This window comes from Malaya genurostris, chromosome 3 (genome assembly GCF_030247185.1).
Source record: "Malaya genurostris strain Urasoe2022 chromosome 3, Malgen_1.1, whole genome shotgun sequence".
Classification (NCBI taxonomy): domain Eukaryota; kingdom Metazoa; phylum Arthropoda; class Insecta; order Diptera; family Culicidae; genus Malaya; species Malaya genurostris.
Genome location: NC_080572.1, coordinates 127235452 through 127257168, shown reverse-complemented (window position 1 = coordinate 127257168; position 21717 = coordinate 127235452). Strand labels below are relative to the sequence as shown.

General features: G+C 37.9%; 3 protein-coding genes across 4 annotated transcripts; 2 read left to right on the top strand and 1 right to left on the bottom strand.

The window, feature by feature from the left end:
• Positions 1 to 3239: 3239 nt before the first annotated feature.
• Positions 3240 to 4087, top strand: LOC131436182 (cytochrome c oxidase subunit 5A, mitochondrial). The gene is made up of 2 exons (XM_058604747.1): positions 3240 to 3390; positions 3453 to 4087. Exon 2 carries the CDS (start codon positions 3462 to 3464, stop codon positions 3918 to 3920), a length of 459 nt encoding a protein of 152 aa, XP_058460730.1. The 5' UTR covers positions 3240 to 3390; positions 3453 to 3461; the 3' UTR covers positions 3921 to 4087.
• A 380-nt stretch (positions 4088 to 4467) lies between these two features.
• Positions 4468 to 6530, bottom strand: LOC131436181 (kynurenine aminotransferase). 2 transcript variants are annotated; one of them, XM_058604745.1, is made up of 5 exons: positions 6429 to 6530; positions 6159 to 6343; positions 5708 to 6095; positions 5265 to 5556; positions 4468 to 5207 (listed from the first exon to the last, which is right to left on the bottom strand). In XM_058604745.1, exons 2-5 carry the CDS (start codon positions 6341 to 6343, stop codon positions 4678 to 4680), a joined length of 1395 nt encoding a protein of 464 aa, XP_058460728.1. In that variant the 5' UTR covers positions 6429 to 6530; the 3' UTR covers positions 4468 to 4677. The 2 variants fall into 2 exon arrangements, with proteins under 2 accessions (XP_058460728.1, XP_058460727.1); XM_058604744.1 differs by having other exon boundaries at positions 6159 to 6510.
• A 6464-nt stretch (positions 6531 to 12994) lies between these two features.
• Positions 12995 to 14080, top strand: LOC131433981 (uncharacterized). The gene has a single exon (XM_058600602.1). It carries the CDS (start codon positions 12995 to 12997, stop codon positions 14078 to 14080), a length of 1086 nt encoding a protein of 361 aa, XP_058456585.1.
• Positions 14081 to 21717: the final 7637 nt, after the last annotated feature.

Genomic DNA, 21717 nt, shown 5'->3' with positions numbered 1-21717 from the left:
AAACATGGAATTCAAACGCCCAATACGCAACGTCAAGTCAGGTCATACAACTTTTCAGTCTGACAATAAAGTTTCATGACGCCATGACTTCCTTGAACATCATTCAAACTGGTTTCAAATTATGATATAAATGAATATCAGCGTTCATCATTAAACAGCTGCACGAAAAAAATTTCATTTTAATATGGGCAATCAAACACGCTCAGATGGAAAAGTTTCATTATTTCTTTCTTACTTTTTGTGGTATCTGTATAAATCTGTATTTAATTTGAAAAATCTGTATAAAATCTGTACTCTGTATTAAATCTGTATGCGCATGTAAAAATCTGTATAAATGGCATCTCTGCGTGGGAGTTCGAATGACAGATACACTTCAAACAAGATTAGGCAAAATGAGGTTGGATTAGTTTTAAATTACCCAAACTTATGAGATTAGAGAAAATTATTTTGGAATGACATGAGTTTATTAGTATGAGATTGTCTAGAGTTTAGAGTGATTTGCTTCTTGGAGTACGTGCACTTTTTATGAATTTGAGTGATGTGTCACTCAATTTTGAGTTATGTTCAATGAGGATGTAGGTAAAGCCTTCTATCAGTTTCAGCAAACTGTGAATAAAGAGGCATGGTATTTCAATAAAAATCTCAGTAATCAAAATGTGAGACTGCTGAATAGACTGATCACAGGGCACGATTGGTCAAAATTTTGGAAATTCAAAATGAAATTAATAGATGATGATATGTGCGATATCTGTGATGCACCAGAAACGGGAGAACATATCGTTTTGCATTGTTTGAAATTTGTTGTGGCTCGTTCAAAATATTGGTTCGATGGCAGATTCAGAAGTTTAATTGACTTGTTCAACAGTAAAAACGACGACACGACCAGGCACTCCGAAGAAAAATCTGAACAAAAAGTGTTCGTGAGTGATTTACCGCCAGTTACCATAAATATAGCGACCCCTCGATAATCATGAAAATAATCTTCTTGAGCAACACTGTTTGAGTTGCTATGAAATAGTTACCTAGGAGCGCTATAATAAATAAACATATCATTTGAGAAAGTTGTGAAACTTTTCTACAAATTTAAATTTTGTGACAACGTTCTTTTTAGATTTGCGCCGACCACAATAGTACAATAACCAAATCTGGTACTAGAAGTAGTGTTGCTACAGAAAGGCGTCGTCCTATATCATCCACAGCTACCCATTAGCTCTATCTGCACTGTATTCATCTAACTCATCCATGATGACGGTCCTTCTTTTTAGAAATATCCAGTCGAGTTTCCGAAACACATCATTTTTGCTTAATATACTGTCAACCAATCCGGAAGTTAGTACCAGTCTTCACGAAACGAAAATGAGACTTCATTGTTAAATTGTATCCTACACTCTTCACATTCGACTACTTCAACAAAGTTCCAGCCGCCTTACGGTAGACCGTAGTTACAGCAAACACAAATATTTGTGTTTGGTTACAGTCTGTTTTCTGAGACACAAACAATAAAATTATTTGAAAAAGACCCGTTTCCACTGAAGGCTTTCGATGTGCATTTCAAAGCCTATAATTTAGATCAGATCTAATATCCTGAGAAATTTGATTCCCGTGCTGTTCAAGTGTCTTTCATATTCATCAAAGTATACACGCACTTTGCGAAGACCTCAAATCACTGAGAGTAGAAGTAGAGAAGTTTCCAAAATATGACAGCGCATTTTGTCACAACATGTATGCTGATTAGCAACGAGGGCTGAACGATTTGGAATAAGTGGCGAATTGAAATGGTTTTACTTTAGAAAGACATTATAAAAGAACAAATATGATTTCGATACTAAATTCTGTTGATCGGACTGATAAAAAGTTTCGCAATGTCGGATAGAATGATTGCAAAACTTAACACCATTAAAAATCTAATACATAGCAGATAGTCATTATAGATCTAAGTATGGTTACGTTAAACCTTTTAACAAACATCCATGAATATTGAATTGTCTGGAAGTCATTTTTAATATGTTCGAGCTCCAACAAGCCTTAACGAAGACCTGTATCCGATTAAACTAAATGATAATTCCACTCGAAGCAGTTTGTTTTGTTTACATATTCCAAGTCTTCAATAAGCAGTAACCAAGGTTATGGTAACTATTATTAAAAATAAATAAACTTTTAAAAGAAATCGAAATAGATATATAAATAATGTAACTATCTGCAAAACAGAAATGACCTCACCTTGCGGCTAGTTGCTGTGGGAGGGAACGAGGGAGCCTTGCACATACCGGGAAACCATGGTGCAACTCTCGAATAAAAGCTACAGGGCTTTATAGTCACAGTCACTCTGCCCTTTAACATTTGTTGTCCAAATGACAGCAAAAGAAGATGAAGAAGAAGAAGAAGAAGGATGTAGTTAATGCCCCGTTTACACTTCTGCTGGTTGCCAGCATGCTGGTGTCAGTGTACTGCCCTCTTAGGAAAAAACGTTCAACTGTGGTCCAATGATCCAAAGTATTAGACCAACGAAGGACCACCGTTGAACGTTTTTTTCCTAAGAGGGCAGTACACTGACACCAGCATGCTGGCAACCAGCAGAAGTGTAAACGGGGCATAAATTTGCAATGCAGTTTTGATAAGCGGCCCTCACACGAGTCATTAAAAATGTCATTACTAAAAATAATATTTCAATGAACGTGTAATGGTGCACTAATGACGAAATTTCTAACAAATTTGAAATACATCATTACTTTGTCATCATTTAAAATGACATTTTTAATGCTCGTGTAAGGGCCGCTATTGAGGTTTCTATGCCCGGTGAAAAATGAACGGTGGCCCTACTAAGAAATTGGTGGCCTACACGTTTCCTGATGAAAACAAAGCAATATGTAAAAGGGATTCACACGCAGCAACAAGCGGCTATCACCTGAATGGAACGATTACGGAACAACAACATTAATTGTAAGCAATTCATATGAAAGGACACTACGTCAAGTTCACGGAACTTTTTAACGTCGGATACGTGAGCAATATTCGGCTAAATAATATTAATAAACCAATCTGGACGTTGACCGAAGTTGATTGATCGTCTGAACTGTGTTTAATGCATTCGTTTCCTGATGAAAACAAACCAATCTCATTTGCATTTGTGGTTGTAAGTGAACTGTCAGAGAGCCTAATAGACAAGTGACAGGTCGTGTCGTCGCTCGATAATATTTACAAATTTTTTAAATTGAATTCACTGAGCAACTTTTCTTAAGCGTGTAGGACTGTGCTTGTCAAAAAAAGGTAATTTTATACGACGCGGGTAACACCACAGATATCATTGTCATTTTAATCATAAGTGTTAATTTTGGTGCTCTGCGTTACAATTTTTTCCATCCTGTTTGGCAAGGCACTAAGAAGCAAAAGGTGTTGTTACTTAATAGGTTCATTTTCACTGATGTAAAATTTTACAACTTGAATGTTTTTAGGGAAACAAAATGATCCGCTACTCAGCCACTCAGCTGTTCGGTGTTCTGCGTGGATCACTTGGTTTGACCGCGAACCGTTTGGGAGTGACCGGAGTGGTCCGACATTCGCACAGCAACGAAAGTGCCGAAGAATTCGATGCTCGCTACGAAGCTTACTTAAACCGGCCGGATATAGACCATTGGGAAGCACGCAAAGCCATGAACGATCTCCTTGGTATGGATTTAATACCGGAGCCAAAGATTATTATTGCTGGGTTGAAGGCTTGTCGTCGACTGAATGATTACGCTCTGGCCATTCGGTTTTTGGAAGGATGCAAGGAGAAATGCGGCAACAAAGTGAATGAAATATATCCGTATTTGTTGCAAGAAATCCGGCCGACTCTGACTGAGTTGGGCATTGAAACACCGGAGGAACTGGGATATGACCAACCAGAGTTAGCTATTAAAAATGTCTATGACATCCACTAAATAGCCAATTATATTGATTACCAAATGATGTCTGCATCATACACTAGTTGAATCAGAATTTGTGAAAACTACTTGTAAGAAAAATGTATGATGGTGATTATGTAATCATTTGGACGCAAATAGTCTAAAAAGAACAGTAATAAAATTATAAAAAACGGAAGAACAAATTGTCCTAGTTTGAGTTTTAAGAAGCTTCAATTTAGCAAATTTTGTTTAAAATATTTAGAATTTCTTGTCTTTTCTCCTCTTAGTCATGGTATAATAATTCATCGATTATTCGTCCGATTTAATTATGCAAATTCGTAATTAATGTCAATATTCTAGTTTTAAGAAACATTGCAGTACAATTGGTTTTTAGCATGTGAAATTTTTGCGTTGCACTGTATAGAAAATTCAAATTATTCAAAAGAGGTGATTATTGTAGAAATTAATAGCAACTACCATATATGGATTACCTTGTTGAGTGCTATTATTCAATAATAATATTCGAAAACTAATTGATACATGGGAAGTATTTCTTTGAAAATTAATAACTAGCGAAACACGGTTAAAAAAGTTTTTTACACATATCTACAATATCATCTTATCATTAAATCACAATGTATTAATTTACCAATCTTTATCATTGATGTTTGAAACTTTTGTTCTCCGCTATCTATAATGGAAAATTAAATCAACAAATCCAACAAAAATTTACTATATGTTCAGATAAAATAAGGGGAAGACAGTTGCAGTTTTCGGTATTGAATTTTTAAATTCAAAGAGTGTTCTTCCAATCGTGTAAAATTTTGGATGCTTTACGAAGATTTTCATCCTTTTTGAAAAAACAATAGCGAACTAGATCTTCTCCCAGATATTTGTTAGATTCGCTATAAAATGCAGATGGTGGAATTCCTTGAAGTCCTATTGTCTTAGTCATCCACTTAGTGAAGCGATAGTCTCTTCGGGCATCAATTTCTTGTGTCAGATCCACTTTTGGTGCCAATGCCGACCAATCGGCAACCATAAAGTATCCTCCTTGAGGTACTGTTGGATTCATACCTATTTCCTCTAGAAATTTAGCCATGTAATCACGTTTTAGTTTTAATTCTTCAGAAATGCTGTTAAAATAACAATGAGGACTTTTGAGTCGCTTCAGCTCAGTTTCAAAACTGATAGCGATTGCTTCTTGAATGGGGGTGGAGCAAGTATATACACAGTTTTGATGCACCATCTGCAGATTTTTTAGCAAGGCTTCTGGTCCATATGCCCATCCTATTTTCCATCCAGTTAGAGAAAACGTCTTACCTGTAAATAAAAAATACGTCGATTTCGGGTATAAATCCGTATTTCAATTGATTGTACCAGCTGATCCGATTGTAATAGTGCGATTCCACATTCCAGGCAATGTACAGATTCGGACGTGTTCGTACGGTTTGAATACCATGTGCTCATAAACTTCATCCGAAACGCACAGAACATTCCACTTTATGCAAAGATTAGCGATAAAGTCTAGCTCCTTCTGGTTCATCACTTTTCCTAAGGGATTGTGTGGTGTATTGATTATAATCATTTTAGTCTTTTCGTTGAACAATTTTTGCAATTCTCCATTATCAAGCACCCAGTCAGCAGATGAAGTAACTCTTCCCGTTGTTTGCTAATGAAAATCATAGCTGTTAATGTTAATGTATTATGTTCTATTGGATACGGAAGATGATTTAACAATCACAACTCAAAAATATTCATGAAATAGTCATTAGCGACATATGCTCAATTATTTCGTAGTTGTAAACAAAATATTAACTCACCGGTTTGAGAGGAATAAACTTCGGTACTCCTCCTGCAGCTTTCACCATCGGTTCATAGCAATCGAAGAATGGTTCAATGATTATTACCTCGTCCCCAATGTCCACATGACCCTGAATTGTTGCAAACAGTGCTTCGTATGCCCCAACTGTCACAAGAATTTCAGTCATTGGATTTATATCTCGATTTACGAGCTGTGAGTAAAGGTTACTCAGCGCTTGTACTAGCCGAGGATGTCCGAATCCCCTGGTATACTGATTAGCAAGAGGATCGTCGCTGATTGCAACGGCGGCAAGCGCTTCCGTGGTGTATTTTGGAGCATGATAATCTGGAAATCCTTGACCAAGATTCAACGGCTTGTATTCTGCTGCAAGTTGAATGTATTCAACCCTGAAGATTATGTAGAAACAAATGTGTTACAGATATGTATTTGAATTTGATTTATTCACTCACCAAACACTTTCTGTACTACCCTGATAGCGCTTTGGAAGGTCAAATTTATTACGTGTGTCATTCGACATCGTACAGTAATGTTGAGTATTGAATCTAATTCTAGTACAAGACTGGTTAATAGATATATGAAAATTATGCAGATACTTCCTTGTCACACTAGACAATTTGCGTACGGAAAGAAACATCTAATTAGAAAAAAACAACAGTTGTAATGTACAACAAAATACAACAGTAACTTATACACGATAGTTCAATAATGTCATTACTGACAAATAGTAATTTCAATGTTGGTGTTAAGCGGGTTATGTACGATTCAGACGATCCGCCTCCTTCCGTCACAGTCTTCTTCTTCTTCTTCTCACTCTATTTGTAGTAGAGTCCTAAGACGTACACGCTGCCAAAAAAAACCCAACGGTTGACTTAAATTCACCTAACATGAAGTAATCAAGCATGTTTTTAATTGTTGGGTGAAAAGTACTGTATCGGTTGAGTAGTTTTCACTCAACAGTGTAGTTTACTTCAATAAGTTGCTGTTGGGTGAAAAAATTTTGTGTGTTGCATTGCAGAAACTATCGGTCAGATTTGAAGTGAGTGAAATTATTTTGTAAAATTGCCGGTTTTGGGAGAATAATTCAATGATTGTCATCAATCGCAGTGTGAGTAGCTTTGTATAATTTCTTTTTAATATGATAATTACACCGCAATATCATTTCAGGCGATTAAAGATATTGAGATGCATTCGATCGCTCAACGGTGCAGTTTCAGCAGCTGAATAGAACAGCCTTGGTAGTTCAATGATATAGTTACATTGTTGAAATATGTAAAAGGATTAATATTAATTAATAAGTAATCATAGTTGACTTTATTGTTTGCGTTTTATTTTTCAAACCATCGAACGAAAACTGAAATCAAATTACCCAAGTTGATTTTTATATCGCTTGCGTAGTTTCTACCTAATCAGTACTATTGATGCTTTTACTCAAAAATAAGTAAAACCCATTTTACCCAAAATTGGCTTCCTGCACACAACCCCTCTATTGAGTGAAAAGTACTTAAAATTAGGTAATTTTTTGGCAGCGTGTAGAGTCTACTACTTGAATTGGCACAGCTGAAAATGCTATAACGCCACCAATTATTTTTTATAGTCTGTTGACTTTAGCCGGCCCCCTGTCACGACGCCATCTTGATGAGATCAAAATCGGAACTTCAAAATCAGCTGATTGCAACGTAAACAAACAAATAGTAATACATTTGTTTTACGCGTTTACCTTGTTTAGTGCACGAAAATTAGTGAATTTTATGTCGACTCTCTCACAATAACTTGTTGGTTTACCTAAAATACAGCAGACAGTGTTTTGGGACATCAAGTGGAGATAATTTTCACAATTTGAGAGTCGCGATGGGTATCAAAACATCGCAGTGTTTGGGGCTCGAAACGCGAGGGGCTCAACGTAATCGGTATACTTTCAAATGGCTGGTGCTCACATACCGGTGTCAGATGCGTGACTTTAGCTCATAGTCAGAGATGCCAGATATTTTCAGAGAAAATCTGTATTACCCTGTATAAAAAATCTGTATTTATCTGTATTCACTAATGAAATGAAATTTCTACAATGAAATGAAGAACGCTATCTCAACAGATTATGGTTACAGAATGAGAGTTTCAATGAGAATTTATTTTTCATATCTTCGTAGTTCACAAAAATATGTAGAGACGAAATTTGATATAAATGTTTTTCCAACCACAATTGAATTTCAATTCCATATACACTGAGGTCTTTCTTTATGCGGTTTTTTATGCGGTTTTTTACGCGACTTTTTTCATGCGAATTTTCAGAGTTATGCGGTTTCCCTTCTGTGGTCTTTTTTATGCGAAGTTTCAGAGTTATGCGGTTTTTTTATGCGAAGTTTCAGAGTTATGCGGTTTTTTTATGCGAGTTTTCAGAGTTATGCGGTTTTTTTTTATGCGGTACGTAAATTCGCATAAAAAAGGCTTCAGTGTACTTATATTTAAAAGTTGACTCCATATACTATATTTAAAAGTTGAAATTATATGCAACTTCAAGTCAAGTCATACAACTCTCAGGCCGCAGACAGAACAAACGCAAGAAGTTGAGCCGAGTTGGTGGAAAACATTAGCAGACCAAATGAGGGAAGCATATTTTCAGCAAGCTAAAGAGGTCATGTTAGAGTGCAAGTAATAAATCTGCTCAGCTTTCCCAACTGCCAAGGCCTTTTTAATTTACTGTAAGTGCATTACTCGTTTGGGCAGTACCAAGTTTGGCTCTGCTTCCTCGTGCTCACTCTGTCTACGGCCTTAGCCTAACAATAAGGCTTCAAATTGCAATATAAATTTTTTTTTTGTGTTGATCATCAAATATCTGCAAACAAATTTTTACTTTAATTTGTGATTTGTCCGTTGATTAATAAACTTCTATCTCGTCACTGGAAACAAATACTAAAAGTTAGCTCAGACGAAAACAGTTTAATTTTTCTTTATTACTTCTTGTGAAATCTGTATAAATCTGTATTAAATTTAGAGAATCTGTATAAAATCTGTATTCTGTATTAGATCTGTACGATGATGTAAAAATCTGTATAATACAGATAATTCTGTATAAATGGCATCGCTGCTTATAGTTGACTTTAGCTCATAATAATTGACAGTAGGACCTTGTTGCTAGATTTGTTTGTTAATTTCTTTGAGGAATTTTACAACATTCTCTAAAATGTTTACATCTTTTAAAAGGAATATTTGGTCAATATTATTGTATTTATCTAGACTATACTTCATTCTTAGAGTAGTATATTTCGTGCAAAACAGTATCAGGTGTTTTGCATCCTCTATTTCATCGCATACGTCGCACCAGCAGTTATCTTCGATTCTCATTCTATGTAGACAGTGCTTAGAGTAATCGTGTCCAGCAAATATTCTGTTCAGTGTGCGTGTCTCATCATTGTTCAGGTTTAAACCCTGATGCCATGGTTGTTTCGGTATCGCATTTTGTAAAGAGAAAAACTTTCGTCCTTTCCCTAGTTCTGATGTGTAATTCACGTACCAATGCTGTGTGTTTTGCTCAGCCGAGTTTTTGAAATGCATAATTGCATCGTGCGTATGTATTTTGTTTTCAGCTACTAGGTTAGTGTTCAGTGCTGCTTTTGCAAGTTGGTCTGCGATGTCGTTGCCATGGATTTCGACGTGTCCGGGTACCCACTGTAGTGTTGTGTGTGTGTTTCTAACCATTTGAAGAATTGGGAGTGTTACTTCATCCAGATGGTTGTTGTTTTTGGCGTTTTCAATGAATTCCAAGCCAGATCTGGAGTCCGACATGATGATTGCGTCTGATATTGAGTTTCGTTCAATGAGTTGTAAGGCGATAAATATTGCCTCTATTTCCGCTGACATTATGCAAACGGGATGTTTGAGTTTTAACGATAATCTAGTGTTTCCTCGCTCATGGTATATGCCCACTCCACAGTTTTCGTCCTGCTTGGATGCATCCGTGTAGATGATTTGGTTCTCAGCGTATGTTCCGTGAATCAATCCCAAGGCCAGTTGTCGGAGAACTCTGTTCGAGGTAGTTTTCTTATTCCAGTCCCCGCATTGCAAATTAGTTCGTATTATTACTGAATCGAAGTTTTCTTTAGTATTCAATAAAGTGGACATAGTTATGAAAATATGTCTGTTTTCTATGAGCACTGTTTCTGGATATGAATAACGTTTGTTGTTGTCTAGTCTTTCGCTCATTAAACCTTCTAGTTGTTTCCATACAACCGAGTTATGGAAGCATTGTCTTACTAGATATTTACGTATAGCCTCCTGTTCGCAGTACTAACAACATTTGATTCAGTGTATTCTACAGACATTACTTTAAATTAAACTAAAAACTGTTAGACGTGTAAGGTGACGAAATATATTAGTTATTATTCAGACGCTTATGTGTGCGGATGTTTTATTTAACCTCGCGTACGCTGGGCCTTCGATATACAGTCCACTTGAATTGTTTGAGCTACATTTTTGGTACTTCTAACCGGATCGGTAGCCAGTAATCGAGAATCGATTGATCGCGATCTTCATGTGAGAACATAGCGAATTCGGAAAACGAAAACTAATTTTCGAACGGAAAAGAACGTGTTCAGGCGTGTTCGTGAACGAGAGCTGAGTGCAAAAAACAAAATGGCGTCGATAATGCGTACCCCAATAGGGACAGAAGATACAAATACTGGAGCTGAAGATGAGAATGATTCGTCGCGTGTTTTAACAGTAACTGAACAATTACATCAACAAAATCAGAAGGAATTGATGCGACGGGAACGCGCCGAATTCGATATCATAACGAAGAAAAAGGAAACAGTCATGAGAAAACTGGTTCGAATACGTTCAGCGATGAAAAGACCTGCAGCAACAGACAAGCATTATTTACAACTACAGATAAAGATGCTGGAAAGTTCATACAATGAATATAATGACTTACAAAATCGCATCTATGATTTGAACATTGCGGAAGATGTTCAATGTACAGAGGAAATGCGTTTCGTTGAGTTTGAAGAGTTTTACAGTTCTCTATATGTACAAATTACAAAGAGTATCGAAGCAACGGTAAAGGCGGAGTCGGAACCAGCAGAAGTTCAACATATTCAGAATACGCCGTACGTCCCTCCTTTGAAAGCTCCGTTACCTTCATTCGATGGCAATTTCGAGAATTGGTTTGCGTTTAAAAACATGTTTCAAAATGTGATGGCACGATACGACACGGAATCTCCGGCCATCAAATTGTACCATTTGCGCAATTCGTTAATTGGTTCTGCTGCTGGTGTGATAGACCAAGACATTATCAACAATAATGATTATGATGCTGCCTGGGAAACTCTCCGGGAGCGGTTCGAAGACAAACAGGTGATAGTTGATAAGCATATAGATGCGATATTCAACATTCCAGTTACGACAAAGGAAAGCGCAGTTGGGCTTCGAAAGCTAATAGACACTGTTTCAAAAAACGTTGATGCCTTAAAGAACCTTGAATTACCGGTGAACGGATTGGGTGAAATGATACTGCTGAATACATTAACGAAAAAGTTTGACCTGGAAACCCGCAAGGCGTGGGGCTTGAATCAGAAAGACAATGAATTGGCGGATTACAAATCAACAATGGAATTTCTCAAAGAACGGTGTAAAGTTTATGAGAAAATAAGTCGTAGTAGCAAGGAGACAATGGAATCCGTAAAACAAGTACGCTAAACGGGAAAAATGGACTCGAAGGTGCATAGTCTTGTAACTACCAACAAAAAATGTTCACATTGTAAGGGAGACCACGAAATTTGGAGGTGTGATATATTTAGAAAAGCGATTCTAAGTGAAAAATACAATTCTCTTCGCAAAAGTGGTTCGTGTTTCAATTGCTTGGAAAGAGGCCACATCACGGGAAAGTGTAAGTCAGAGAAGTCGTGCAAGCAATGTGGCAAACGTCATCACACCTCACTGCATCCATCCGATTCGCATTCCGGCGAGTCAAAGGTGCAAAACGAAAACGAAACACCTAAAGCAGACGCGGTGAAAACATCGACAGATGTCAGTGGCACAGCGATAAATTCAGCGACGAACGGATCAACTCTTTGCTCAAACGTTCAATTTGATCAAGATACGTTACTTGCTACAGCGGTTGCTCTTTTATACGGTGCAGGAAAGCGGATATTGCATTGTCGAGCGGTATTAGATTCTGCTTCACATAAGCATTTTATTACGGAACAAATGGTGACTAAACTTGGATTACAACGTAAAAGAGCCAACTATACGATCCTCGGAATTGGTGGTAAACAGATTACTATTTAATACAAGGTACATACGAAAATCAAATCGAGAGTGAGTGATTACGAATCGCAGTGTCTTGAGTTTCTTGTTGTAAAGACAATTACAAATGAGCTTCCGTTACAACGTTTCGAAACGGCCCAGTTTAATATACCGGAAAACATCGAACTAGCTGATCCTGAATTCAACGTGCCCGGACAAGTAGACGTTCTAATTGGGTCTGGTCTGTTTTTCAAATTGATAAAAAGCGGTCAGCTGCATTTGGCAGATAATTTGCCTGCGGTTCAGGAGACTTCACTTGGCTGGATCGTAAGTGGATTGATTCCAATGAATCATCTCAGTGAATGCGATACACTCTGCACGATGGTAACTGAGGATGACATCGGTAAGTTACTTGAACGCTTTTGGTATTTTGATTCGTACGACGAAACAGCTTGTTCAAAGTATTCGTCCGACAACACTTGTATAACTCATTTTCTTGAGACATATCGACGAGATGAGACCGGCAGATTTTACGTTCAATTACCGTTCAACGATCTAAAGGATCAGTTGGGCAACTCGGAATTAATGGCAAGAAGATTTTTAGCTGTTGAACGAAGACTTGATAAAGATCCCAACCTGAAACGACAGTACATTGAATTTATGAATGAGTATAAAGAGTTAGGACATATGGTTGAAGTTATTTCTGAGCCAGGTGAAGATCCGACTACAGTATTCTATTTGCCCCATCATTGTGTGTTGAAAACTTCGAGTAGTGTTCGATGGATCTGCGGAGTCATCAACCGGAGTGACGCTCAACCAAACGCAAATGATTGGTCCGACAGTACAAAACGACTTAGTATCCATTCATATAAGGTTCCGAACGTTCCAGTATGCCATTAGCGCAGATATTCCGAAAATGTACAGACAGGTACGAATGAAAGATGATTTCTTGCGTATTTTTTGGAGAAGTAATCGAGATGATCCTCTTAAATCATACACGTTAAAAACCGTGACTTATGGCCTCGCATCATCGCCATTCTTGGCAACAATGGTGTTGAGACAGCTGGCTGATGAAGAACAAGATCGCTTTCCGTTGGCAGCAATGGCCGTAAAGAAGTCTTTTTATATTGACGACATGCTTGCTGGTGCCAACACCTTGGAAGAAGCTGTGGAACTACTACGACAAGTCACAGATTTACTGAACGTCGGTGGTTTCGACATACACAAAGTGTGTTCAAACTCCAAGGAGTTACTTGTCATGGTTCCTGAAGAAAAACGCGAGAAATTCGGTACAATTGATGATGCAGCAGTTAACTATTTAATGAAAACACTCGGAATAGTATGGAATCCATCTAGTGACGTGTTTTCGATTCAAATTTCGGAAATGCAACCGTCATTGCATCTGACAAAGCGAATAGTTCTAAGTGAAATTTCAAAAATTTTCGATCCGCTGGGTTTCCTCGGCCCTGTGCTCACAGCTGCTAAGCTTATCATGAGGAAAATATGGCTTCTTGATCTCCACTGGGACGACGCTCTTCCACAGGACTTAGTGGAGCTTTGGACGGAATTTCGTAAAAGGTTGCAAACGTTGAATGGTTTCGAAATTCCACGTTGCGTCATTCATTATGACTGTATTGGTGTCGAGCTACATGGATTCGCTGATGCATCCGATCTGGCTTATGGGGCTTGCCTCTACACGCGGTCTCTATTTCGTGATGGAAGTGCTGAAATGAAATTGAACTGCAGTAAATCGAGATTATTGCCAAAAAAGTCAGGATCTAAAAAGATCGTTACGACCCCGCGAGGGGAGCTACAAGCAGCACTTCTGTTGTCCCGTTTAGCAGTGAAGTTAGTTGGTGTCATGGATGTGCAATTTCGATCCGTTACCTTATGGAGTGACTCGCAAATCGTGCTACATTGGATCAAGAAATCTCCAGACGCGCTGATGATTTATGTGGGAAATCGCGTAATGCAAATCCAACAACTGACAAACGAATTTGAATGGCGGTATATATCGTCCAAGTCGAATCCTGCAGACCTCATTTCGCGAGGAGTTCAACCGAATCAACTTCTAAGATGGCAAATCCTGGTGGACTGGACCCGACTGCTTGAAGAAAGTAGATATTCAGTTTGAAGATGCGCCAATACTTTCAGCAGAAATTCCAGAAATGCGAGTTGTTCTTTTCACCACGGGCGTTCACCAGCGATTGAAAATATTTGACACTATCAGCAGATTTTCTATTATGCAGAGATCCATGGCCTACGTCGTTCGTTTCACGGATTTCATAAAAAGCGGAAGAAAAAATCTTACAAAGGGGCTGCCTACAGCTGACGAAATGAGACGTGCATTGCTATTAATAGTAAGACTGACCCAACGAGAGTGCTTTGGAGCCGAAATTCGTGCATTGAAGGAAGAAACTCATTTCAAATATTCACTGAAATGCTTGAATCCCTTTATCGACGAGAGGGATGATATACTACGTGTAGGAGGGCGAATTCGACACTCTAATATTCCTTATGGTAGCAAACATCAGTTACTATTACCGTCTAAACATCCCGTAACCGTTGCTATTATTCGTCATTTGCACATGAGTAACATGCATATCGGTCAGCAGGGTTTACTTGCTGTTGTGAGGCAACAATTTTGGCCTCTTCGAGCGAAAACCGTCATTCGAAATGTGATCCATAAGTGCACTCCATGTTATCGCACAAACCCCAAAAGAGCAACCCAACTAATGGGAGATTTACCGGAATATAGAGTTCAAGGTGCATACCCATTCGCTTATGTCGGAATAGATTTTGCTGGCCCCTTTACGTTGAAGTCGGTAGCGTCCGTAAGAAAATGTATAATGATAAAGGGTTATGTATGCGTATTCATTTGCATGACCACACGTGCAATGCATTTGGAAGCTGTGTCGAATCTATCAACGGATGCATTCTTGGCAGCTCTCCAGCGGTTTGTGAGCAGAAGGGGATTGCCGAGAAAGGTATTTTCCGATAATGCCACCAATTTCGTCGGTGCGAACAATGAGTTAGCGAAATTTGCCGATCTTTTTGAAAGTGAAATGGATAAGAAAAAATTGAATGGCTTTTGTGCTGAACGGAACATTGAGTGGTCATTTATTCCTCCTCGTAGTCCTCACTTTGGGGGACTATGGGAAGCTGGTGTGAAGTCAACTAAATTCCATCTGCGCCCAATACTGGCGGACCACAAGCTTTCATACGAAGAATTGACGACCGTTTTGGCGCAAATTGAGGCGATATTAAATTCGCGTCCATTGATTCCATCTTCAGACGATCCAAACGATTTGACTGCTATTACGCCAGCTCATTTTTTAATAGGTAGAGAGTTTCAAGCAGTTCTCGAGCCATCATACGAACATGTCAAACTTGGTAGACTATCACGATGGCAGGTTCTGCAAGACCTTAAACAGAAGTATTGGCGTACCTGGTCAACAGATTATCTTCAAGGGCTTCAACGACGACAACGTGATTTCACAACGACTAAGTTCAATATTGGCGCATTAGTGCTGATTGTCGATGAAAATCTCCCTCCGCTTCAGTGGAATCTGGCTCGTATAATAGAGTTGCATCCAGGCAAGGATGGTCACGTGCGAGTGGTGACTTTGAAAACGAAGGATTCTGTCATCAAACGGGCAGTGAAAAACGTATGTTTGTTACCACTTGATGATGAAGAATTGGATACATCATAGCTTATGAAATGCAGCCATTTCAACGGCCGGGAGGATGTTCGCAGTACTAACAACATTTGATTCAGTGTATTCTACAGACATTACTTTAAATTCAACTAAAAACTGTTAGACGTGTAAGGTGACGAAATATATTAGTTATTATTCAGACGCTTATGTGTGCGGATGTTTTATTTAACCTCGCGTACGCTGGGCCTTCGATATACAGTCCACTTGAATTGTTTGAGCTACACCTCCGTTGATTGGAGGGTTGCTGTGCAGCAATCGCATGTAGAGTATTTAGAGGTGTGCTTTTTGTACATCCGGTTATTTTCCGAAGGCATTGGTGGTTTACTGTGTTTAGCAAGTCTAGATTGCTACGGCTTGCCGAACTATAGATTGTAGTACCATATTCCACAAAATTTCTCATCAGTCCATTGTAAACCAATGTTTGGGGGTGTCCCCCATTCCGTATTCCGCTGATAACTTTGATCATATTCAACCGTTCTATTGCTTTTCGTTTCAACGCACGAATATGACAGCCAAACCGGAAGTATTAGTCCATGACCATACCGAGATATATGTGATGGCTTACCGTTTCTATTTTCTTATTTCCGATGTATACATTCAGTTCTTTATCGCTGGCTTGAAAAAGCATAGCTTTGGTTTTGCTAGCGTTTATTGTTAAGTTCAGCCGTGTAGTTATTACAGTAAACTCTTGTATGAAGCTGGCTGCTCTTTGGTCAACTTCCTCCAGATTTCTTCCTTCGATTAAGATTCCGAAGTCGTCGGCGTACTGTACCAGAACGACGCCGTCAATTTTGATGTGGTGTAAAATTGCCGTATATATATATTAAATAATGTCGGAGATAGTATGTCGCCCTGCGGAAGCCCGTTGCTAATCGTTCGGCTCTTGGCCCACTTGTAATTGTATTACTCTATTTCTGAGAAAAGCAGAGAAGTAGTTGATGAAATTTCGTGGGGTCTTCATAGAGATTAGGATTTGTTCTAGCGTATCCAATTTTACCATATTAAAAGCATTGGTTAAATCCACAAATATGATAGCAGCGATTTTTTTGTTTCTTTTGATTCTGTTGATTTCATTGTAAACGAAATTTAAACAGTCTGTAGTCGATCTCTGCTTTCGGAAGACAAAAGAGAGGTCGGGCAAAACCTTGTTCTCCTCAAGATAAAGTTGATATTCAGTCAATATTGCCGCATTGAGTGTTTTTGTTAGGCAATTTATCATGGATAACGGTCTGATTCCCTCGGAAGATTCTGGGTCTTTCCCCGGTTTGGGGAAAGCTATAATTTTTATTTCTTTTAAACTGTGCGGGAATTCTCCAGTTTTCCATATGTCATTCAACCTCTCAATAATTATATTCCGTGCTTCTCTGGGTAACATTCTCATGATTTGATATGAGATTCCATCGGTACCTGAAGCGGATGGCTTTGTTTTCTGCGAAAAAAAGTTTTCCCATTTTTCTTGATTGATAATATTGTTGTGAGTTAAATAGGGAATTGTTTCAGTGTGATCGACCTCTTCTTGCTTGTTTAGAAATTCTCTTCTTGCTTGTTTAGAAATTCTAGTGCCTTTGCTTTATCATCGTGTACCAATATGTTCTGTTTCATCACTTTTCGTCCCGTCAATCGCCTTATGTCATTCCATAAACATTTTGAAGATGTAGATGGGTTTATATTTTTCACGAAGTCTCGAAATTTTTCTCGTATTGCTTCCTTTTTCAATCGTCTGAAAATTGCTTCCGCTTTTTTCAGTTCAAGGAGTTCTGTTAGTCCGCTATTTGTGTTAAAAGCCACTCGTTTGTTGGTTTTATTTTTCCAGGCTCTCTCTACATTTTCGTTCCACCAGTGTTTTGGTATATGTCTGTTTCTTTCTCGTGCTTTCTTCATGATTGTTCGTACCTGGGATTGAAGATCTGTGATACTCTGTACGCTGCCTGTCTCAAGGTTACTTATATTGTCTCGAACTGTTTTATTGTTTATAAAATGACGTGCTGGTATTTTTCGATCCGTGTGATAACGAGACTCTAGCGCCAAATGATGGCTACCTATGCCGTACTTTAATATAGTCATACTAACGTCGTGATATAACACCGCAGACACCATCACTAGGTCAATGGTTGTAGCTTGCTTATTTAATTGTACTGGTACAAATGTCGCCTGACCTTCGTTAAGAAGTAACATATTTGATTCATTAATAATATCCATCACTATGGCACCTTTGGCGTCCGATTTGTTTTTATCCCATACGTGATAGTGTGAGTTGAAGTCACCGCCTAATATTACTTTTCGTTTAGGTTTTATTTTATCAAATATCAAATTTTCAAATTTTTGATAACTATGGCTGCTCCACCATACCCGTCAGTTCTTGAGTCCAGATACGTGAAAAAATTCGGAATCTTGTACTTTGTTTTCTCGTGCTCTTTTTTGGACCACGACTCAGAAATTAGGGCTGCATCATAATTTTCGTATACTAGGGTTCTAGATAATTCATCTTTGTTTTTCTCTAGACTTTGAATGTTACATTGAAAAATTTTGAAATCAGTATCCTTATTCAATCTGTTTTGTTTATAAGTTTTCATCGTTCAAGTCGCTCCATGCATTTACTGATGGGCTTTCAGTATATTTCTTATAAGTAGACTCTAATCTATTTAGTTTTTTGATATTTTGTAGCATTACTGTGCCTTCATCGATTGTGCTCTTGTTTAGCTGTTGATGGATGTTCTCTTGCCTTTGTCGTTCTATATTTTGTGCCCAACGATCGAAGTCTGTCACTCGATATTTATTAAAGAGTGCGATTCCATTGTTTTCAAAAGAGTTTTCGTTATGTTTGATTTTCTTTTTTTTATCATTGTTGATGATTAGGGAATCTGCAATGTTGTTGTCATTCATCGGACGTTTCGGCTTCGTTTGTTTGTACTGGTTTGGATTTCTTGGTATGTAATTACCAGTTGTCATTTTGGCGTAATTATCTGGTAGTAGAGGGAATTCATCCAGTTGGTCTAGCAGCTCATATCGATTTTGTGTTAGCGTGGAATTCATTTCATGGGCTTCCAGATAGGTTAAATTTGTCTTTGCCATGATTGTTTTAATGTTACGTTGTCTTGACCATTCCGGACATAGTTCGTCCGTGGTTCGATGAGCATCTGAATTGCAGTATAGGCATTTTGGTGTATTATTACATACTCCATGTTCGTTATTTTCGTGTTGCTGTGAGCAACTGACGCATCTTTTCTTCGATCTACACGAGTCCGTTTATGCCCGTATCGCAGGCAATTATGACAGAGAAGAGGTTTGTTAATGAATGGGCGAACCTTATTAATGCAGCAATATAGTTTTACTTCGGATGGTAGTTTATTTGAACGGAAGGTAACGCTGATTCTATTGCTGGGAATCTTCTGTCCATCTGCAAAACGATTCAATCTGTAAACATTGAGAATAGGAATATCACAAGTCATGTTTTGTTTGATTTCTTCCGCGGTCATATCAATTGGTACTCCTGTTACCACTCCAGTAACCGATACAAAACTCCTTCGAATGTAGAATTTGTAATTATGATCTTTGAAGGTTCCATCTCTTTGTAGATTGTTAGCTGTGCTGAAGGATTTCACAAAAACCAACAACTTTTTACGCCCAAGAGGTCTCATATTGTAGACTGCATCGTTGTAATCCTTCGTCTTAATAAGAAGTTTTCCCAATGATGATTTGTTAATTCGGAGATATCCGTTGTTATCATCTATCAATTCAGCGATTAAACGGTACGGAGCAGCGTCATTAGAGCGATATTCATAAATATCAGGTGCTTTGCTTCCACCCGGATCTCCGAGTGAATCTTTTTTTAGTAGGATCCTCCATTAGTAAGGGTTATATCATTGGATTGTGCAAATTTGACACTAATATGCAAAAACTGATTAGCTGTATGTAATATAATCTTTGTGAAAGTGATATAGAAAAATTAATGTTGGAAGTGGCGACTGTTTTAACTTAAATAGCGAGTAACAAAAGAAAAACACTCCTATCTAACACGCGATTCAACCGGAAGTGTCCGTCACAGTCAACCACCGTCCCGTCACCGACAACATTGATTACTGCATTCTTATGGAGACATTCACACGTAACTTCACCGTCACCAAAGACATCATATTAACAAGATATCCAGCTCTCAGATTTTCCGAACAAATCATTGGCAACATCCTTTTTTGAGAACATGGTGCCCTCATTCATCATTTCAATTCTCGCTTGATTTTTCAATAGGGCGTATAAGCAAGTGACAGTTTCTCTTTAATCACTCTCTCGTTCGATTATTGTGATGTGATTAAAAAGATTTTCTCTGATATCACTATTCTGTTTGAAAGTCGAAAGATTCGGGTATCATTTCATGCAAAGAGTTGACTGATAAACGTAGAAACCGCTTGGTAATTAATAGAAGAGAAAGTAAACAAAGAGAAACTGTCACTTACTTATACGCCCTTTTGAAAATTAACCGAGAATTGACATGATACGTATACACTCAAAATAATAATCATATTATAGTTACGTGAAAAGTTATGTGAATATTTTCCACCCTACTTTTCACGTACACACTTAAAACCATTTCTTGAGCTCGGCACAATAAAATGCCGAAACTGATCAGCAACACCTAAATTTGCTGATTGCTCAGTAATCAATACGCATGTTTCTGAACTTCGTTAAATGCATTCACTGATATTTCGGAAAAATGCTTCACTTTGCCGAAATTTGGCATAAGGGGCTGTCCATAAAAGACGTCACGCTTTTTTTGACGATTTTTGACTCCCCATCCCCCCTTTGTCACAAATTGTCACAGAAGCAAAGACCCCCCACCTCCCCTATGTCACATGTCACGAATTCAAAATCAATAAAATTCATCTTAACACATTCTCAATATGTATGAAAAACCATACAAATATAAGGGAAAAATCGATTTATTACATGCTGTCATTAGATTAAAAATTATGCCTAAAACTACAAAATTATCGGAATTATTTTATCAATATCAATTATATAAATTAACAAAAGTATTTGTTTGGAATTGATGAAACATTTAAATCATTTGTTTTATTCGTCCTAGGGCTACACAGATATATTATTGTTTTAGGTAAAGAATTATTTTTCCTTAGTGTGGCATACAGGGCTGAGAAAATAAAGACCAAAACCTCATCAAAACGAGATCACTGCCGGAGAATCTTTTCATGATCAGTTGATCAGTGAATTTTAAATCACATCGATCAATATCGGTACTGATCTTCCGTCACACAATGGGTAGTGATTTTGAGCTAAAATGATTCTTGATTTATGTAAGTTCAATCATTGTATGATTCGATAAGCTTTGATGTTGGTGGAGGAAAATCACATATGATCAAGATAAGACATGGCATGATCTACGTCTGAAATCGTTGATCTCCTGCCTTTTTTCAAATGGAGTACAATTGAATAAACTGCATCAGAATCAGATAAGAGAAAATCAAATTACTGAAAAAATTGTCAGTGCATAACTTAAGTTAATCCGTTTGGAGGCATCTTTTTCTTTTTTACTCATATTAGGCAAAATTTATTAATTTACTCGCTCCTCTGTGCACTTTTGCTGATCACAACAGAAATGATTTCCTGTATCATTCATTTCCGAATTTACAAGAAGAAGCTTTTACATCAACAAATACACGTTTTCCTATAGAATGTAAACGTTCATTGTGGAGTTTTTTTTTCAGGAAATAGGGCAAAGCAGTAATATAATTAGGTATTTCAAAAATGCGCTCATTGAAAATATTGGACGTCACATTTCAAAAACCTCCCCCCCTTCCCCCTGTCACAAAAGGTCACGTTTTATGAAACACCCCCCTCCCCCTTGCGGCGTGACGTCTTTTATGGACAGCCCCTAATTGCTTGCTGAATTTATCAGTAAACAACGGATATGCCGACATCAGCAGAGACGTTTGCCGAGATTTCGGAATATGCGCTAGCTGTTGCCGAGATTCAGCACGACAGCTGTCATTTATTGCCGCGTTACATTTTCGCTTCGCATTGCGCGATTATTTTCTGATGA

Coding starts and splice junctions, on each gene's coding strand:
- LOC131433981 (XM_058600602.1), top strand. CDS start 12,995: ATGGTGTTGAGACAGCTGGCTGATGAAGAACAAGATCGCTTTCCGTTG.
- LOC131436181 (XM_058604745.1), bottom strand. CDS start 6,343: ATGTTTCTTTCCGTACGCAAATTGTCTAGTGTGACAAGGAAGTATCTG. Junction 6,096..6,158: donor GGTAGTACAGAAAGTGTTTG/GTGAGTGAATAA, acceptor CATAATCTTCAG/GGTTGAATACATTCAACTTG. Junction 5,557..5,707: donor AGTTTATTCCTCTCAAACCG/GTGAGTTAATAT, acceptor GATTTTCATTAG/CAAACAACGGGAAGAGTTAC.
- LOC131436182 (XM_058604747.1), top strand. CDS start 3,462: ATGATCCGCTACTCAGCCACTCAGCTGTTCGGTGTTCTGCGTGGATCA.